This window comes from Suricata suricatta, chromosome 15, assembly GCF_006229205.1.
Source record: "Suricata suricatta isolate VVHF042 chromosome 15, meerkat_22Aug2017_6uvM2_HiC, whole genome shotgun sequence".
NCBI lineage: Eukaryota > Metazoa > Chordata > Mammalia > Carnivora > Herpestidae > Suricata > Suricata suricatta.
The window spans coordinates 69,909,527-69,922,628 of record NC_043714.1 but is presented as its reverse complement, the minus strand read 5'-3'; the positions used below and the strand labels follow the sequence as shown (position 1 = coordinate 69,922,628).

The 13,102-nt window shown below is 38.9% G+C and overlaps 1 protein-coding gene across 2 annotated transcripts in view; it reads right to left on the bottom strand.

Annotated features, from left to right (window-relative positions):
* PHF20L1 (PHD finger protein 20 like 1) overlaps positions 1-13,102 on the bottom strand; it is an 80,303-nt gene that overhangs the window by 27,024 nt on the left and 40,177 nt on the right. For both annotated transcript variants that reach the window (XM_029923657.1, XM_029923658.1), the window contains 2 exons: positions 9,577-9,633; positions 8,264-8,371 (listed from right to left, as the gene is read on the bottom strand). In XM_029923657.1, coding sequence (XP_029779517.1) covers positions 8,264-8,371; positions 9,577-9,633 — 165 coding nt within the window. The remainder of the gene's footprint in view (positions 1-8,263; positions 8,372-9,576; positions 9,634-13,102) is intronic.

The following is a 13,102-nucleotide window of genomic DNA, read 5'->3' as shown; positions in this document are numbered from 1 at the left end:
AATGAACTGAGGGTTGAGGGGGAAGGGGGAGGGGGGAAAAGAGGTGGTGGTGATGGTGGAGGGCACTTAAGGGGAAGAGCACTGGGTGTTGTATGGAAAACAATTTGACAATAAAATATTATGGAGAGAAAAAAAAAAGTGTTTCATAAATTTGAAAAAAACCCAGGTAGGACATAAACACATCAGTAACACAGAACATGTGGTGCCCATTATGCAGGCTCAGAGCGCATCGTCACCGCTCCCGACGGCCGCTGCGCACACTCTGCGATTTGAACTGAATTCCCTTCCCCAGCTGGGAGGGTCCCAATGTCCTGAACTTCTGCTCACCATTCTCTTGCTTTCCTTCATGCTGCTGTACTGTTTGCAACTTTATGCTTTTGCTATTTTTGCATCTCCAACATAGTTTCATGTTACAACTTTATGATCTTTATGTAAATAAAGATGTTTTCTTCAATGACTTGATTTTTAGCCCATCATTTTGCTCCTGAGATTCCCGTGGGTATAATTCATTTACTTACAAAGTGACATGGATTACGAAGAATGGATGTGTGACTTCTGACGGACAGCTGGGCCGATGCCAGTGCGGCTATGGACGTTCTTGTACACGCGTCCTGATGGGTCCGGGCTCGGTGAGGCGTTCGCTGGAGGCCACGTGGCAGGCACAACTTGCCGAGGGCCAGCCATGTTCCACGCGCCTTGTGCAGCGGCCTTCCGCAACATCACCGCCCACCCTGTAATTTCTGCCTGTCTAGCAGCTGAGAAATAAAGTTTGCTGGGTTTTAAAAATTACATTAGCCCAGCTTCTCATAAGACTGGGCATCATGTTATATATTCATATATTCATTTTTTCATATTCAATACTGGATATTTTTCTATGTTTGACTTTTAAGTTTGCAATACAGTTGATCCTCTGCATAGGTGTTGCAATATTTCCTTACGGCTTGTGTTGTCTTTTCACTATCTAAGGGTTTTTTTTTTCTCTGTAAGGGAATTTTCTAAATTTTTTTCTCCTTATCTTTTGAAGCCCTCCACCGATTTCTTCCATCCCCATCCCCTGCTTTTGACAACCAGTCATCTGTTCTCTATATCTTTTTTTTTTTTTTTATAATTCCACATACAAATGAGATGATACAGTATTTGTCTTTCTCTGACTTATTTCACATAGGATGATGCCCTTAAGGTCCATCCACGTTCTTACAAACGGCAAGAAGTCCTTGTTTCCTAATGACTCACTTGTGTCTGTGCATACACCCCAATTTCTTTATCCGTTCATCCATCAATGGACACTTGCATTGTTTCCACATCTTGGCTATTGTGAATAATACTACAATAAATATGGGGGTGCAAATATCTCTCCGAATAATGTTTTTGTTTTCTTTGGACAAATAGCCCATGGTAGAATTGCTGGACGTGGTAATTCTATTTTTTAATGTTTTGATGAACCTTCATACTCTTTTCCATAGTGGCTGCACCAATTTACATTCCCACCAATAGCATACAAGAGGTCCCTTCTTTCCATTTTCAAATTAACACTTGTTCTTTTGTTTGTTTTGTCTTTTGACAACAACCATCTAACAGGTGTGAGGTGATATCTCATTGTGGTTTTGATTTACATCTTTGTTATGATTAATGATGTTAAGTATTTTTTCATGCACCTTCTGACCATCTATCTGTAGGTCTTCTTTGGAAAAGTATCTATTTGGGGGTGCTTCGGTGGCTCAGTCAGTTAAATGGCGACGTCAGCTCAGGTCACAATCTCACAGTTCGTGGGTTTGAGTCCCACGTTGGGCTGACAGCTTGGAACCTGAAGCCTGCATCAGATTCTGTGTCTCCCACTCTCTCTGACCCTCCCCTGCTCACACTCTGTGTGTGTGTGTGCCTCCCTCTCTCAAAAATAAACATTAAAAAAATTTTTTTAAAAAGAAAAAGAAAAATGTCTATTTAGATCTTCTGCCCTTTTTTTTTTTTTTACTGAATTGTTTTTGCTATCGCGTTGTATGAGTTTCCTACATATTGGGGATATCAGCCCCTTAACAGACATATGACTGACAAATATTTTCTCCCATTCAGTTAGTTGTTGATGGTTTCCTTTACAGTGAAAAGAAGCTTTTCAGTAGGATGTGTCTCTGCTCATTTGTGTTTGCTTTTGTTGCTTTTGCTTTTCGCTGCAGATCTAAAATATCGTTACCAAGACCTATGTTTTCTTCTAGGAGTTTTATGGTCTCAGGTCTAATGTTCAAGTCTTTACTCCATCTCGAGTTAACTTTTGTGTTTGGTATAAGACAGTGGTCAGGCTTCATTGTCATGCATGTTGCTGTCCAGTCTTCCAGTGCTACTTACTGAAGAAACGGCCCTTTCCCCCTCTGTATATTCTTGGCTCCACTGTCATAAGTTGACCACATATGTGAGAGTGTATTTCTGGGTTATTACCTTCCACTAACTTAGGTGTCTGTTTTTATGCTACTACATACTGTTTTAATTACTGTAGCTTTGTAGTACAGTTTGAAATCAGAGCGTGCAATGCCTCCAACTTTGTTCTTTCTCAAGGTTGTTTTGGCTATTTGGGTTTTTTGTGGTTCCAAACAAATTTTAGATTATTTGTTCCATTTCTCTGAAAACCGTCCTTGGGATTTTGATAGGGATCGCAATGAGTCTGTAGATTGTTTTCAGTAGTATGGGTATTTTAACAGTACTGACCCCTCCAGGCCACAAGCACAGACTTTCTTTCCATTTATTTGCATCTTCTTTAGTTTCTTTCATTAGTTTCATTTTCATTTCTCATAGTTTTTTAAAACACAGGTCTTTCACTTCCTTGGTTAAGTTTATTTCTAGGTATCTTATTCTTTTTGCTAGTCATAAATAGGATTGTTTTCTTGATTTCTCTTTCAGGTAGTTTTTGTAATTACAAAGAAATGTAAGATTTTTGTATATTGATTTGTATCTTGCAAATGTGCTAAATTTATTAGCTCTAATAGTTTTTCGATGGAGTCTTTAGAGTTTTCTATATGTAGTATCAAATCACCTACAAACAGTGACCGTTTTATTTCTTCCTTTCCAAGTTGGACGCCTTTTTGTTTTGTCCTTGCCTAACTGCTCCGGCCAGGACTTCCAATACTATGCTGAATACAAGTGTCAAGAGTGGTTATTCTTTTCTTGGTCCTGATCTTAGAGGAAAGGCTTTCATCTTCCTGCCACTAACTATGATGCTAGCTGTGGGTGGGTCCGTCATAGGTAGCCTGATTATGTTGTTATGTTCTCTTTGTATCTGCTTTGTTGAGTTTTTATCATAAATGTTGAATATGGTCAAATGCTTTTTCTGCATCTATGGAGATTACTGAGTTTGGTTTGCTAATATTTTGTTGATGATTTTTGCATTAGTGTTCATCAGGGATATTGGCCTGTAATTTTCTTAAAATGTCCTTGTCTGGTTTTGGTACCACCAGGGTAAGGCTGGCCTCACAAATGTGTTTGAGTTTCCTCCTCTTCCATGTTTTGAAAGAGTTCGCGAGAGTTTGAGAGAAGAGTCTTGTGTTAATTCTACTTTTATTATTTGGTAAAATTTACCAGTGAGACTGTGTGGTCCTGGGCTTTTCTCTGTTGGGAGGTTTTTGATTACAAGTCAATCTCCTTACTAGTAATCAGTCAATTCAGATTTTCTATTTCATCATGCTTTAGTCTTGGTAGTTAGTTTCTAGGAATTTATCCATCTCTTCTAGGTTGTCCAATTTGTTGGCATATAACTGCTCATAATAGTGCCTGACAATTCTTTAAATTTGTGACATCAGTTGTAAAATCTCCTATTTCAATCTATTTATTTGATTCCATTCTTTTCCTGGTAAGCCTAGTTAAAGGTATCAATTTTGTTTGCTTTTTCTAAGTACCAGTATCTTCGTTTTGCTGACCTTCTCTACTGTCTTTTATAGTCTCTATTTCAATTATTTCTGCTCTAATTTTTATTATTTCCTCCCTTCTACTAAATTTGGGCTTTGCTTCTTCTCCTATTCTATTTCCTTGAAATGTAAAGTTAGGTTGATGCTTTTTTTGTTTTTTAAAGTAAGCGTTTATCCCTAGGCACTCCTCTCTTACAATTGTTTTTGCTGTCTCCCACAAATTTTGGTATATTTTCATTATCATTTATCTTGAGGCGTTTCATTTCTCCTTTGATTTCCTCTTGACCCACTGACTGTTCAGGAGTGTGTGGTTTAATCTCCACGTATTTGTGAAGTTCCCAGTTCTCTCCCTGAATTTCTAGTTTCATACTATTTATCTTGATCAGAAAAGATCCTTGATAGGATTTAAATCCCTTTAAATTTATTAAGATTTCTTTTGCAGCCTAACATGTGATCTCATCTGAAAAACGTTCCACACTCTCTTGAGAACTTGTTATCCACGTTCACTTGAGAAGAACTTGCTCTCTGCTCCTTTGGGACAGAATGTTCTAATATATCTATTAAGTCCATCTGATCTAAGGTGTCATTTAAGGTGGTTTCCTGGTTGATTTTCAGTCTGGATGGTCTATCCATTGATAAAAGTGGAATGTTAAAAATCTCCCACTATTATCATATTGCTGTGTACTTCTCCCTTTAGATCAGCAATATTTGCCTTCTGTATTTAGATGCTCCTATGTAGGGTGCGTAAGTATTTATGAATTTCATATGCTCTTGTTGGACTGACCCCTTTATCACCAGGTGATCTTATTACTGTCTGCGTTCAAGTCTAATTTGTCTGGTAGAAGTATAGCTATCCAGCTTTCTTCTGGTTTCCATCTGCCTGAATTATCTTTTCACCTTGGGGGACCCCTGTAACGTGAAAGGTTAGTCTGTTTGATGTTGTCCCAGAGCCCCTTAATCTATTGTGACTTGTGTTCATTCTTTTTTCTTTTTTTGCTGCTCTGACTGGATGAGTCCACTGCCTTGTCTTTGAGTTCATGGATCCTTTCTTATGCTTTATCTAGTTGTCACTGAACCCTCAAGTGTAATCTGCCAATTTCAGTCTAGTCAAATTTAACCCCTTCTGTTAGGATTAGTACTTTTTGTTTAGAAATCCTTCCCTACCCAAAGATCATAAAGATGCTTTCCTATACTGTCTTTCAAAGTTTTACAGTTTTGTCTTTCACACATTTCATCATTAGTCATCCTGGAATTGATTTCTGGATATGGGGTAAAGTAGGAGTCCAATTTCATTTTTCCTCACCACATGGATTGTAAATGTTCTAATACCAATTACAGAAAAGCTCGCCCTTTACCTGCTAATCTAAGAATGCCAGCTTTGTACAAACCAAGGTTTGATTATTTGCATATGCTTTGGATTATCCTGTCCTTAATCAATATGTCTATTCTTTCAAATGCCCTCGGTGCTTTAAACTATTGTGAAATAGTAATTCTTCTGTGTATTCTTCTTCAAGATTGGCTAGATTCTTTTTGGTTCTTTACTCACTGTAGGTTTTAAAATCAGCACTAAATCTGTGAATTTAGCATCAAGTGACATCTTTTCAATATTGAATCTATTAACCAATGAACATGAATTATCTCCCCTGTATTTAGTCCTTCTTTAATGTTTCTAAATAAAGTTTTATAATCAGCTAGTCATAACTTTTTTGCTAAGTGTAAGGACACATGGATGTAACAAATGGTTTTTCTACATATATATAGTAATGTTTATTGTCTTTCATCTGTTACTGTGTGAACTTCACTAACAAATTTTCTAATGTCAAACCAACTGTGCATTCCAACCATACATGGTCACAGGTTTTAATACATTGCTGGATTTAATTCCGTAACATTTATTTGTAAGTTCTGCATCTACATCCACAAATGAGAAACGCCTATAACCGTCCTTTCCCATTCTCTTCTCTTCTGATTTTAAGCCAAGTTATTTCTATAATCTAAAATAGATTTTGGAGTTGTATTCATTTCCTAGGGCTGCTCCAACAAATCACCACAAATTGGGTGGATTAGAACGACAGAAGTTTCCTATGTCATAGTTCTGAAGGCCAGAAGTCAAACAGTGCCCTCTCCCTCTGAAGTCTCTAGGGGTAAATCCTTCCCTGCCCCTTGCAGGGTCTGGTGGCTTGAGCGCCCTGGCTTGGGACAGCATCACTCCGATTGCTGCCTGTGTCCTCACACGCCTTCCCCGCTGTGGGATCCAAATTCCCCTCCTTTCCAAGACACTAGCCATTGGCTCTAGGATCCACTCAATCCCCAGACAATCTCATTCTTAATCACATTGGCAAAGACCCCATTTCCAAATGCAGTCACATTCACAGGTACAAGGATTGGGAGCTAGATATATATTTTTGAGGAACATTATTCTCCCTATTAAAGGGATGTTCTCTCTTTTTCTAAATTCTGAAATAATTTCTGTAAGTTTGGAATAATCTATTCCTTTAACATTTGGTAAAATTTGGCAGCAAAACTTTTTGGTTCAGGGCCTTTTCTCTGTGGCAAGATTTTAAAATAATAATTAAATATCCTTTCAGGCTTGAGGACTATTAAGGTTGGTACCTCTCAAGTTCATTGGCATAAAGTTGTTTACATTTTCTTCATTTTATGTCTGGAACATCTGAGTTATATTCCCTCTGGTTTCTAATCTTATTTATTTGTGCATTTTATCTTTCTTCCTTAACCAGTGTTTCCTGGGGTTTGCTGATTTTACTAGTTTGTTTTAATTAATTTTGGCATTTACTTCTTCCTAAAATATTTAGTTCACGAATTTCTACTCGAATGTTTATTTCGTACTCTTACTTTTTTTGAATGTGCTCATTTCTAGCTTCTTAAGCCAAAGGCCTAGCTAGCTTCCAGCCTTCTTTACTCACATTAGTTTCTTTGGCAATACATATTCTTCTAAGTGTTTAACCACATTCTCAAGTCTTGATGTGCATTTTCATCACGTCATACGTTCTTACGATCTTATCTGCCTTCCTGCTGGTACTGTTTTCTGATCCATGAATTATTTTAAAATGTGTGGCATGGCTTCTAAACACACGAAGCTTTTCTCGCGATCCTGTTAGTACTGACTTAACTCTCCCGTGGTCGGAAACCGCAGCGTGCACTACCCCCTCACGGTGTGCGACCTTGGCTCGGGGCCATGTCGCGTGCAGTGGCCCTTTACACGTGCTGTGTCAGAAAACTGCCCTACGGCCGCGGAGGTCAGTGACCCTGACAGGACCGTGAGGCCACCTGTGCTGCCGCCACCTTTCTTATCCTCCCAGAACTCTTCTGAGTTCTGTTCGTTAACGACTGGAGAGATGCGAGGAGTTTACTCAGTCGTAAAGTTTAGAAACGTTACATCTGGGAAGACATGAAGTGAACTGAACCTTTCTCATTACACACTCACCTGTCTCTAGAAATGGCTTTTCCTTTAATGACTATTTTCTTTGACATGAATACATCTACAGGCCTCCTTTCCTTTGGGTTTGTATTTGCTCACATTTATTTTTCCTGTGCTTCCCCCCCGCCCCAACATTGCTCTGTCCTGTCCTTATGCTTAGGTTTGTCTCGTTACTTTGGAGATTATACCCCATGCTTCCACTCTTTTAGTACTCGTGTTAGAAATCCTGCACCGTGGATTTAACTTGTTAGAAATCTAAAAACAATACATTTCTTTTACTCTTCCAAAACAAGATTTAAAACACTGAAATACAAATATGCCCCTCTCAAGTTAAAAGCTATTATTATTGATATATATTTTTGTTCTCTATCATTTTGTTTTTGCCCACAAATCAAAATGATTTATATAATCAATGTTCAGATTTATGCATGTATTTACATTTTCTTTGCTTATTATTTCTTCTGGCATCTCAAACCTTCGTCACCACTTTCCTTCAGCCTTCAAGTACAGGGTTAGGATATCCTTTAGACAGGCTATTGATAAAAAAAATGATTTTATTTCAAGTTTTTCTAAAAATGTCTTTATTTAATCCCCATTTTTGAAAGCTAATTCAAGGGATTGTAATTCTAGATTGAAGATAATTCGTTCCGTATACTGAAACACATGGACAAGGGTATCCAGTCCACCAAAACGCTGGAAATGAAAGTCCCTAACCAGCTGTGATGATTGGTGTACAGACAGATTAATTTACAGACTGTGGTAAATAGTGTTACAGATTTTCAAAATCAGCAAGACAAAGAAAATCGACGGGAACTTCCCAAGTTCTCAACAACATGAGGATCTTGTCCTATTTCCATTTTGGCGGAAGAATACAGAACAAGGGGCTGAATCTGAGAATTTTAAAAAACAGGAATCACCATTTTAGCATACTTACCATGCTGCTTGGATTTCTTTTTCTTTTTCTTTTTCTTCTTCTGTTTTGGTTTATAGTGATCTTTGTCTTTCTTCTCTTTTCTTTCCTTATCCTTCTCTTTTCTCTTACCTACATGACAAGAGTGACAAAGTTAGCCACCATGACGGAACCTGAGTCATTGCTCTCTGGTTATAACCTAAAAGCGGCATTTATGGTTCAATCAGCTAATCCAGTCACCTGCCCAGTGGGTGGAGTCAATTAAACTGTTCCTGTCATGGGTCTGGAACTCCTGATTAGCTTATTGGGCTCTAAGAGGGGGTCTTCAGTAGCAGTGTTGAGAAATCCCAACGCCTGACACCTTGAAGTTAACACAGACAGTAGTTAAAATCTTAAGTGAGTAATATACTCAGTTCCCTGAGGTGGCAAGAAAAAGTTCCATAATTTAAGAAAGACCTGACTGAGGAGACTCAGCATTTCCACATAGGATTTAATGAGAAAATATATTAGATTTTAAAAAGAACATAATGAAATTCTTTCCTTTGGAAAAATAAAAAAACTAAATCAACCCGTACGTAATTCCTTTGGTCTTCCAATACCTCCCAATGTGCACAACAATGAAGGAAGCCAAGCAAAAATTTACTTAATTAAACTGATTTTCCCCCAAAATTTTAAAAGACACTTTTCCTCAATCACATGTACTTTAAAGAAAAGGCACAAATGTGAAAGCAGTGTCCTAGAATATTTTACTTAAAATTGATTCATCACATATATTGATTCATCAACTATTGCTCCAAGTCAGAATGATGTAGCCTATAATTTATCAAACATATTTAACCCACTTTCAGGGACCCAGCTCCAGTTGGCTAATCTACAGAATATTTAAGACTATCACCCATTATTAATGCAAAACTTTTCATCATTATAGCACAGAAGACTGACAAGAAAGCAGAAAACTCAGTAATGTTTGTATAAGGCCCATTAAAGAAGAAAGCCTGGAAAAAAATGACTATTTTAGTTTATCGTCCATTCCCTAAGTCTCAACAGTATTAAATGGTGGCATATTTTTAAAGAGCCATACTACAAAGATGTCCAAAAACACAAACTTCTCAGAAAAAGCCTTAGACTCCCTCGACAAAAAATACACATAATACTACGAAAATATATGTGTTCAAGAAGTGTGTACGTGGAGCTGAGCAGCACTGACAACCAGCGGCGCAGACGGCCAGCCGCCTAAAGGAGCGCGAACGGGTCAGACGTGAGGGACGGACTCGTCCCGCCCCTGCCCAGCCGGCGACAATCTTAGAGATTGCTGAGAGATTACTTTCTGTTCATACCAAATGCTGTTGAGCTTTTCTCTTCCAATTTCACTTTTTTTTCTGTTTTCGATACTCCTGCAGGTTTAGGGGAAAAATATGTTTAGTCAGAAGAGGTCAAAAGTAGGGGACAGTATTTTATATTGCAAGTGTTCATAAAACCGTACTTAACACTCTTTTCTCCTAACGGTCTACACTGTTTTATGGCTTGAACTAGTAACAAAGAAGTAGGATCTCTTATTCCCCAAAACGGATACATTAAGGTGGATTTTTGTTCCTTCCAACCACCCCTATTAAAATCCTGGTTCCACCATTGGTTAACTGTTTGGCCTTGAGCAAATTAATTTCTCTGTGCTTCAGTCTGCTTATCCATCAGACGGGAATGACTGCCTCACGTTGTTGTCAGTATTATGTGAGTCAAAACCTGTAAACTGTTTAGACCAATGTTTGAGAAGTAATAAGTGCTTTTTTTTTTTTCCAGTTTCTCCTCTGCGGTGGGGTAATAATTTAAGACTATCTCCTTTTTAGAAACAGCATGGCCATGGATCCAAACATTAAAAACAAGAGACAAGTGCACTGAGCGATCAGTAAGGAGCTCCTCTGGCACCACAGCCTTCGGCAATCCTGACACAGAAACGCGTGCCAGCGGCAGGTCCGTGGACATTTCTGCAGCTGTGACCACGATGACATGAATACTCTTTAGTCACCCCAGTGAAATATTGAACTGCGTATTAAAGTACACTGGTTTTCAACCAATCTGTTTAAAATTTTTAACCTAATATTTAACTTCCACTGCATAAAATAAACTTGTACCTTTGAACTCCATCATGAATATTGTTAGGCAATGATAAAAGCCAAAACATTTTACAAATCATTTTTGGTCTTTTTCTAAATGTAAAACACAGAGGCTTATTTACACATTAGAAATACCCCACATTAATGATTTAGGTGCTACTAACTAATACTCCAAAATATATTTTTAAACCAGAACACCTCAATAATGGGACAGCTGACACACAGACATTTAGCCAAGCTTCTCAACTCAATATTCAATTGCTTCCAAGGCTAATATCTTATGTGTAACTGAAGTTAATCTAAGAAAAATATTATAGTACATTTAAAATACAATTCCAGTCTATTATACTTTAATATCACCAATTACAAAGTCTGCTGATTTTTCAAGTCATTCCAATGCAGAATCAAAAAAAGCTAGCATTTTATTCATCTTATTTCAAATATTTTATACAATTTAAAAACTTAATAGAAATACAAAAATACCACTTGACTTGACTTAAATGTTAATAAGACTCTAATAAGTTTTAAATTAAGTAAGAATACCGATAATCTCTGGGACAAAAAACACGTCTCACAAGAAGAACAATGAGCAGAACATCAGCACAAGAAGAAAACAACGAGGTCTCCTTATTGTCAAGACTCCTCCCCCAGTGCATCACCTCCTTTGATAGCTACTGCTTACTAAACTCCTAATCACCTCACCATACAGTCTATGTAGTTGGGGCGTTTCGCTTGAGAATCCTGAGACAAGACCAACGATGCGAAAGAACCTCTGCGTCCTCAGTGACCGCACAGACGTGCTCAGAAGCCGCCCTTGATCTTGATTCTTGCCCCGCAGGCCCCACCCTTCTGGGGCACTGAATCCAGGGTGAGTCAAAGGAAAACTGCCTTCCTGGGCTGCCTGTCCTCCCGGGCCGGGCCGTGTGGGAGCCCTCGCGTACTCAGAGGACAAAGGACACAGCTGGGAGCCAGTGCACGGGGACACCCGGGACACAGGTCTAGTCCTACATACACTTTTCACCTGTTCCAGTGGTTGCCAAACCTTTAGATTTCTCAACTGATACAATTTCAGAAGTAAGCCTGGGAGGCTGATCAAGGGATGTCGACATTTTATCTAAGTAAAGACACTGAAATATTCATATATGCAATAATAATGGCAGGATTTCTAAAAACACACCTAAATAGAAAAATAAAATAGGTCTTGTCTAGAATTCAAGAGAAGAAGTTGTTTTATGACAAGTTCACTCCCTCATCCTTGCTTTCCCCGTGTGCTGGAATTTGGGAACCAAAGAACGAGGCCATAATTTATCGAGTAGTATTTTTAAATTGAATTTTTTCAACAGAACATTTTCTTCAAACAAAATACGACAGGACAGTCCAATACGTAATACAAACGCCAAAAACATGAGCTGTGAAGACAGAGGGGGCACACAGGTGCAAACCCAGCAATGGACGTGGATGCTCAAGCCCCTTCCAGGACGCTAAGTATCTATAATTCCTCTGGCTAAAAAACCAGGCTATCCCTGAGACTCTCCAGGGACAGCCCAGGCTCCACAGGAGCCTGAACATCTGGTGTGGGAGTGGAAGGAGATCACGCAGCCCCTGGTTGTAGTTTTGGTTTGCACAATTCTGAAAGAATAAACAAAAAAAAAAAAAAAAAAAACAAGAAAAAAACAAAAACCAAGAAAAAAACCCCGAAAAACACTTAGAAACCAAAAGCCTTTTACAAAGTAAAGGCAAAGTCGGCGCAAGGCACTGGACTAGAACTCCTCTACTGAAGGGGCTGGCAGGTGCCTCGCCACAGGCAAGGGGCCCACAAGTCAGAGACCTCTGCGGTGAGCCCCGGCTCGCCCCTCCCTGCGCGGAGCTTCCACGTCTTTTACCTCCTTAAGGAGGTTAGAGTGATTCAGGGTTTGTACACATACATTCGGTATATAAATAAGACACTGAGCTAGCATTTCCAGAAGTCACAAAACCAAAACTGTATCCTAACGTAGAACTGGTCGGCTTTGTTAGATAAAGCACTCTAACAATAAAATGAAAACAAAGGCTTCGGTTTTTACCAGGGTATCAATGACATTTTTTGGTAACGTGGGCAGCAGTAGTGTTCTTAACCCAGGCTAGCCATAATGTTGGCATGCTCGCCCGTAAAAGAATGCAGAAGGACAAGCTCAAGCTCATGATCTCTACCATTACAAGTAGTGTTTGGGAGGCCCTGAGTGGCTCAGTCAGTTAAGCCTTCGATGTCAGCTCAGGTCATAATCTCACAATGAGTTCGAGCCCCACTTCTGGCTCTGTGCTGACAGCTTAGAGTCTGGAGACTGCTTCTGTGTCTTCCTTCCTCTCTGCTCCTCCTCCACTGGGGCACGCTCGCGTGCTCTCTCTCTCTCTCTCTCTCTCTCTCTCAAAAACAAATAAACATTAAAAAAAAAAAAGTGAAGTTTTAGCCATTCAGAACAGGTGTGTCCAGTAATTTGCATAGTCTCATCATCCTTTACCAGGACTGCTAAACTCAACAGGGTGTGCATCGCTTGGACGCAGAGAAAATTAAGATCTAAGTCTGTTCAACTATTTCACAGCTCATGACCAGCACCCTCACATCCTCATCAGCCTCAATACCCCGAGTCCCAATCTGACAAAAATACCCCGGAAAATGTCTTTTTCTCAAGTTTTCTCAACTTTTATGGAAGTTTTAAAATTCTAAGTAACAAAATTTACTTTTATAATGAAGGCTGAAACCAAACAAACATGC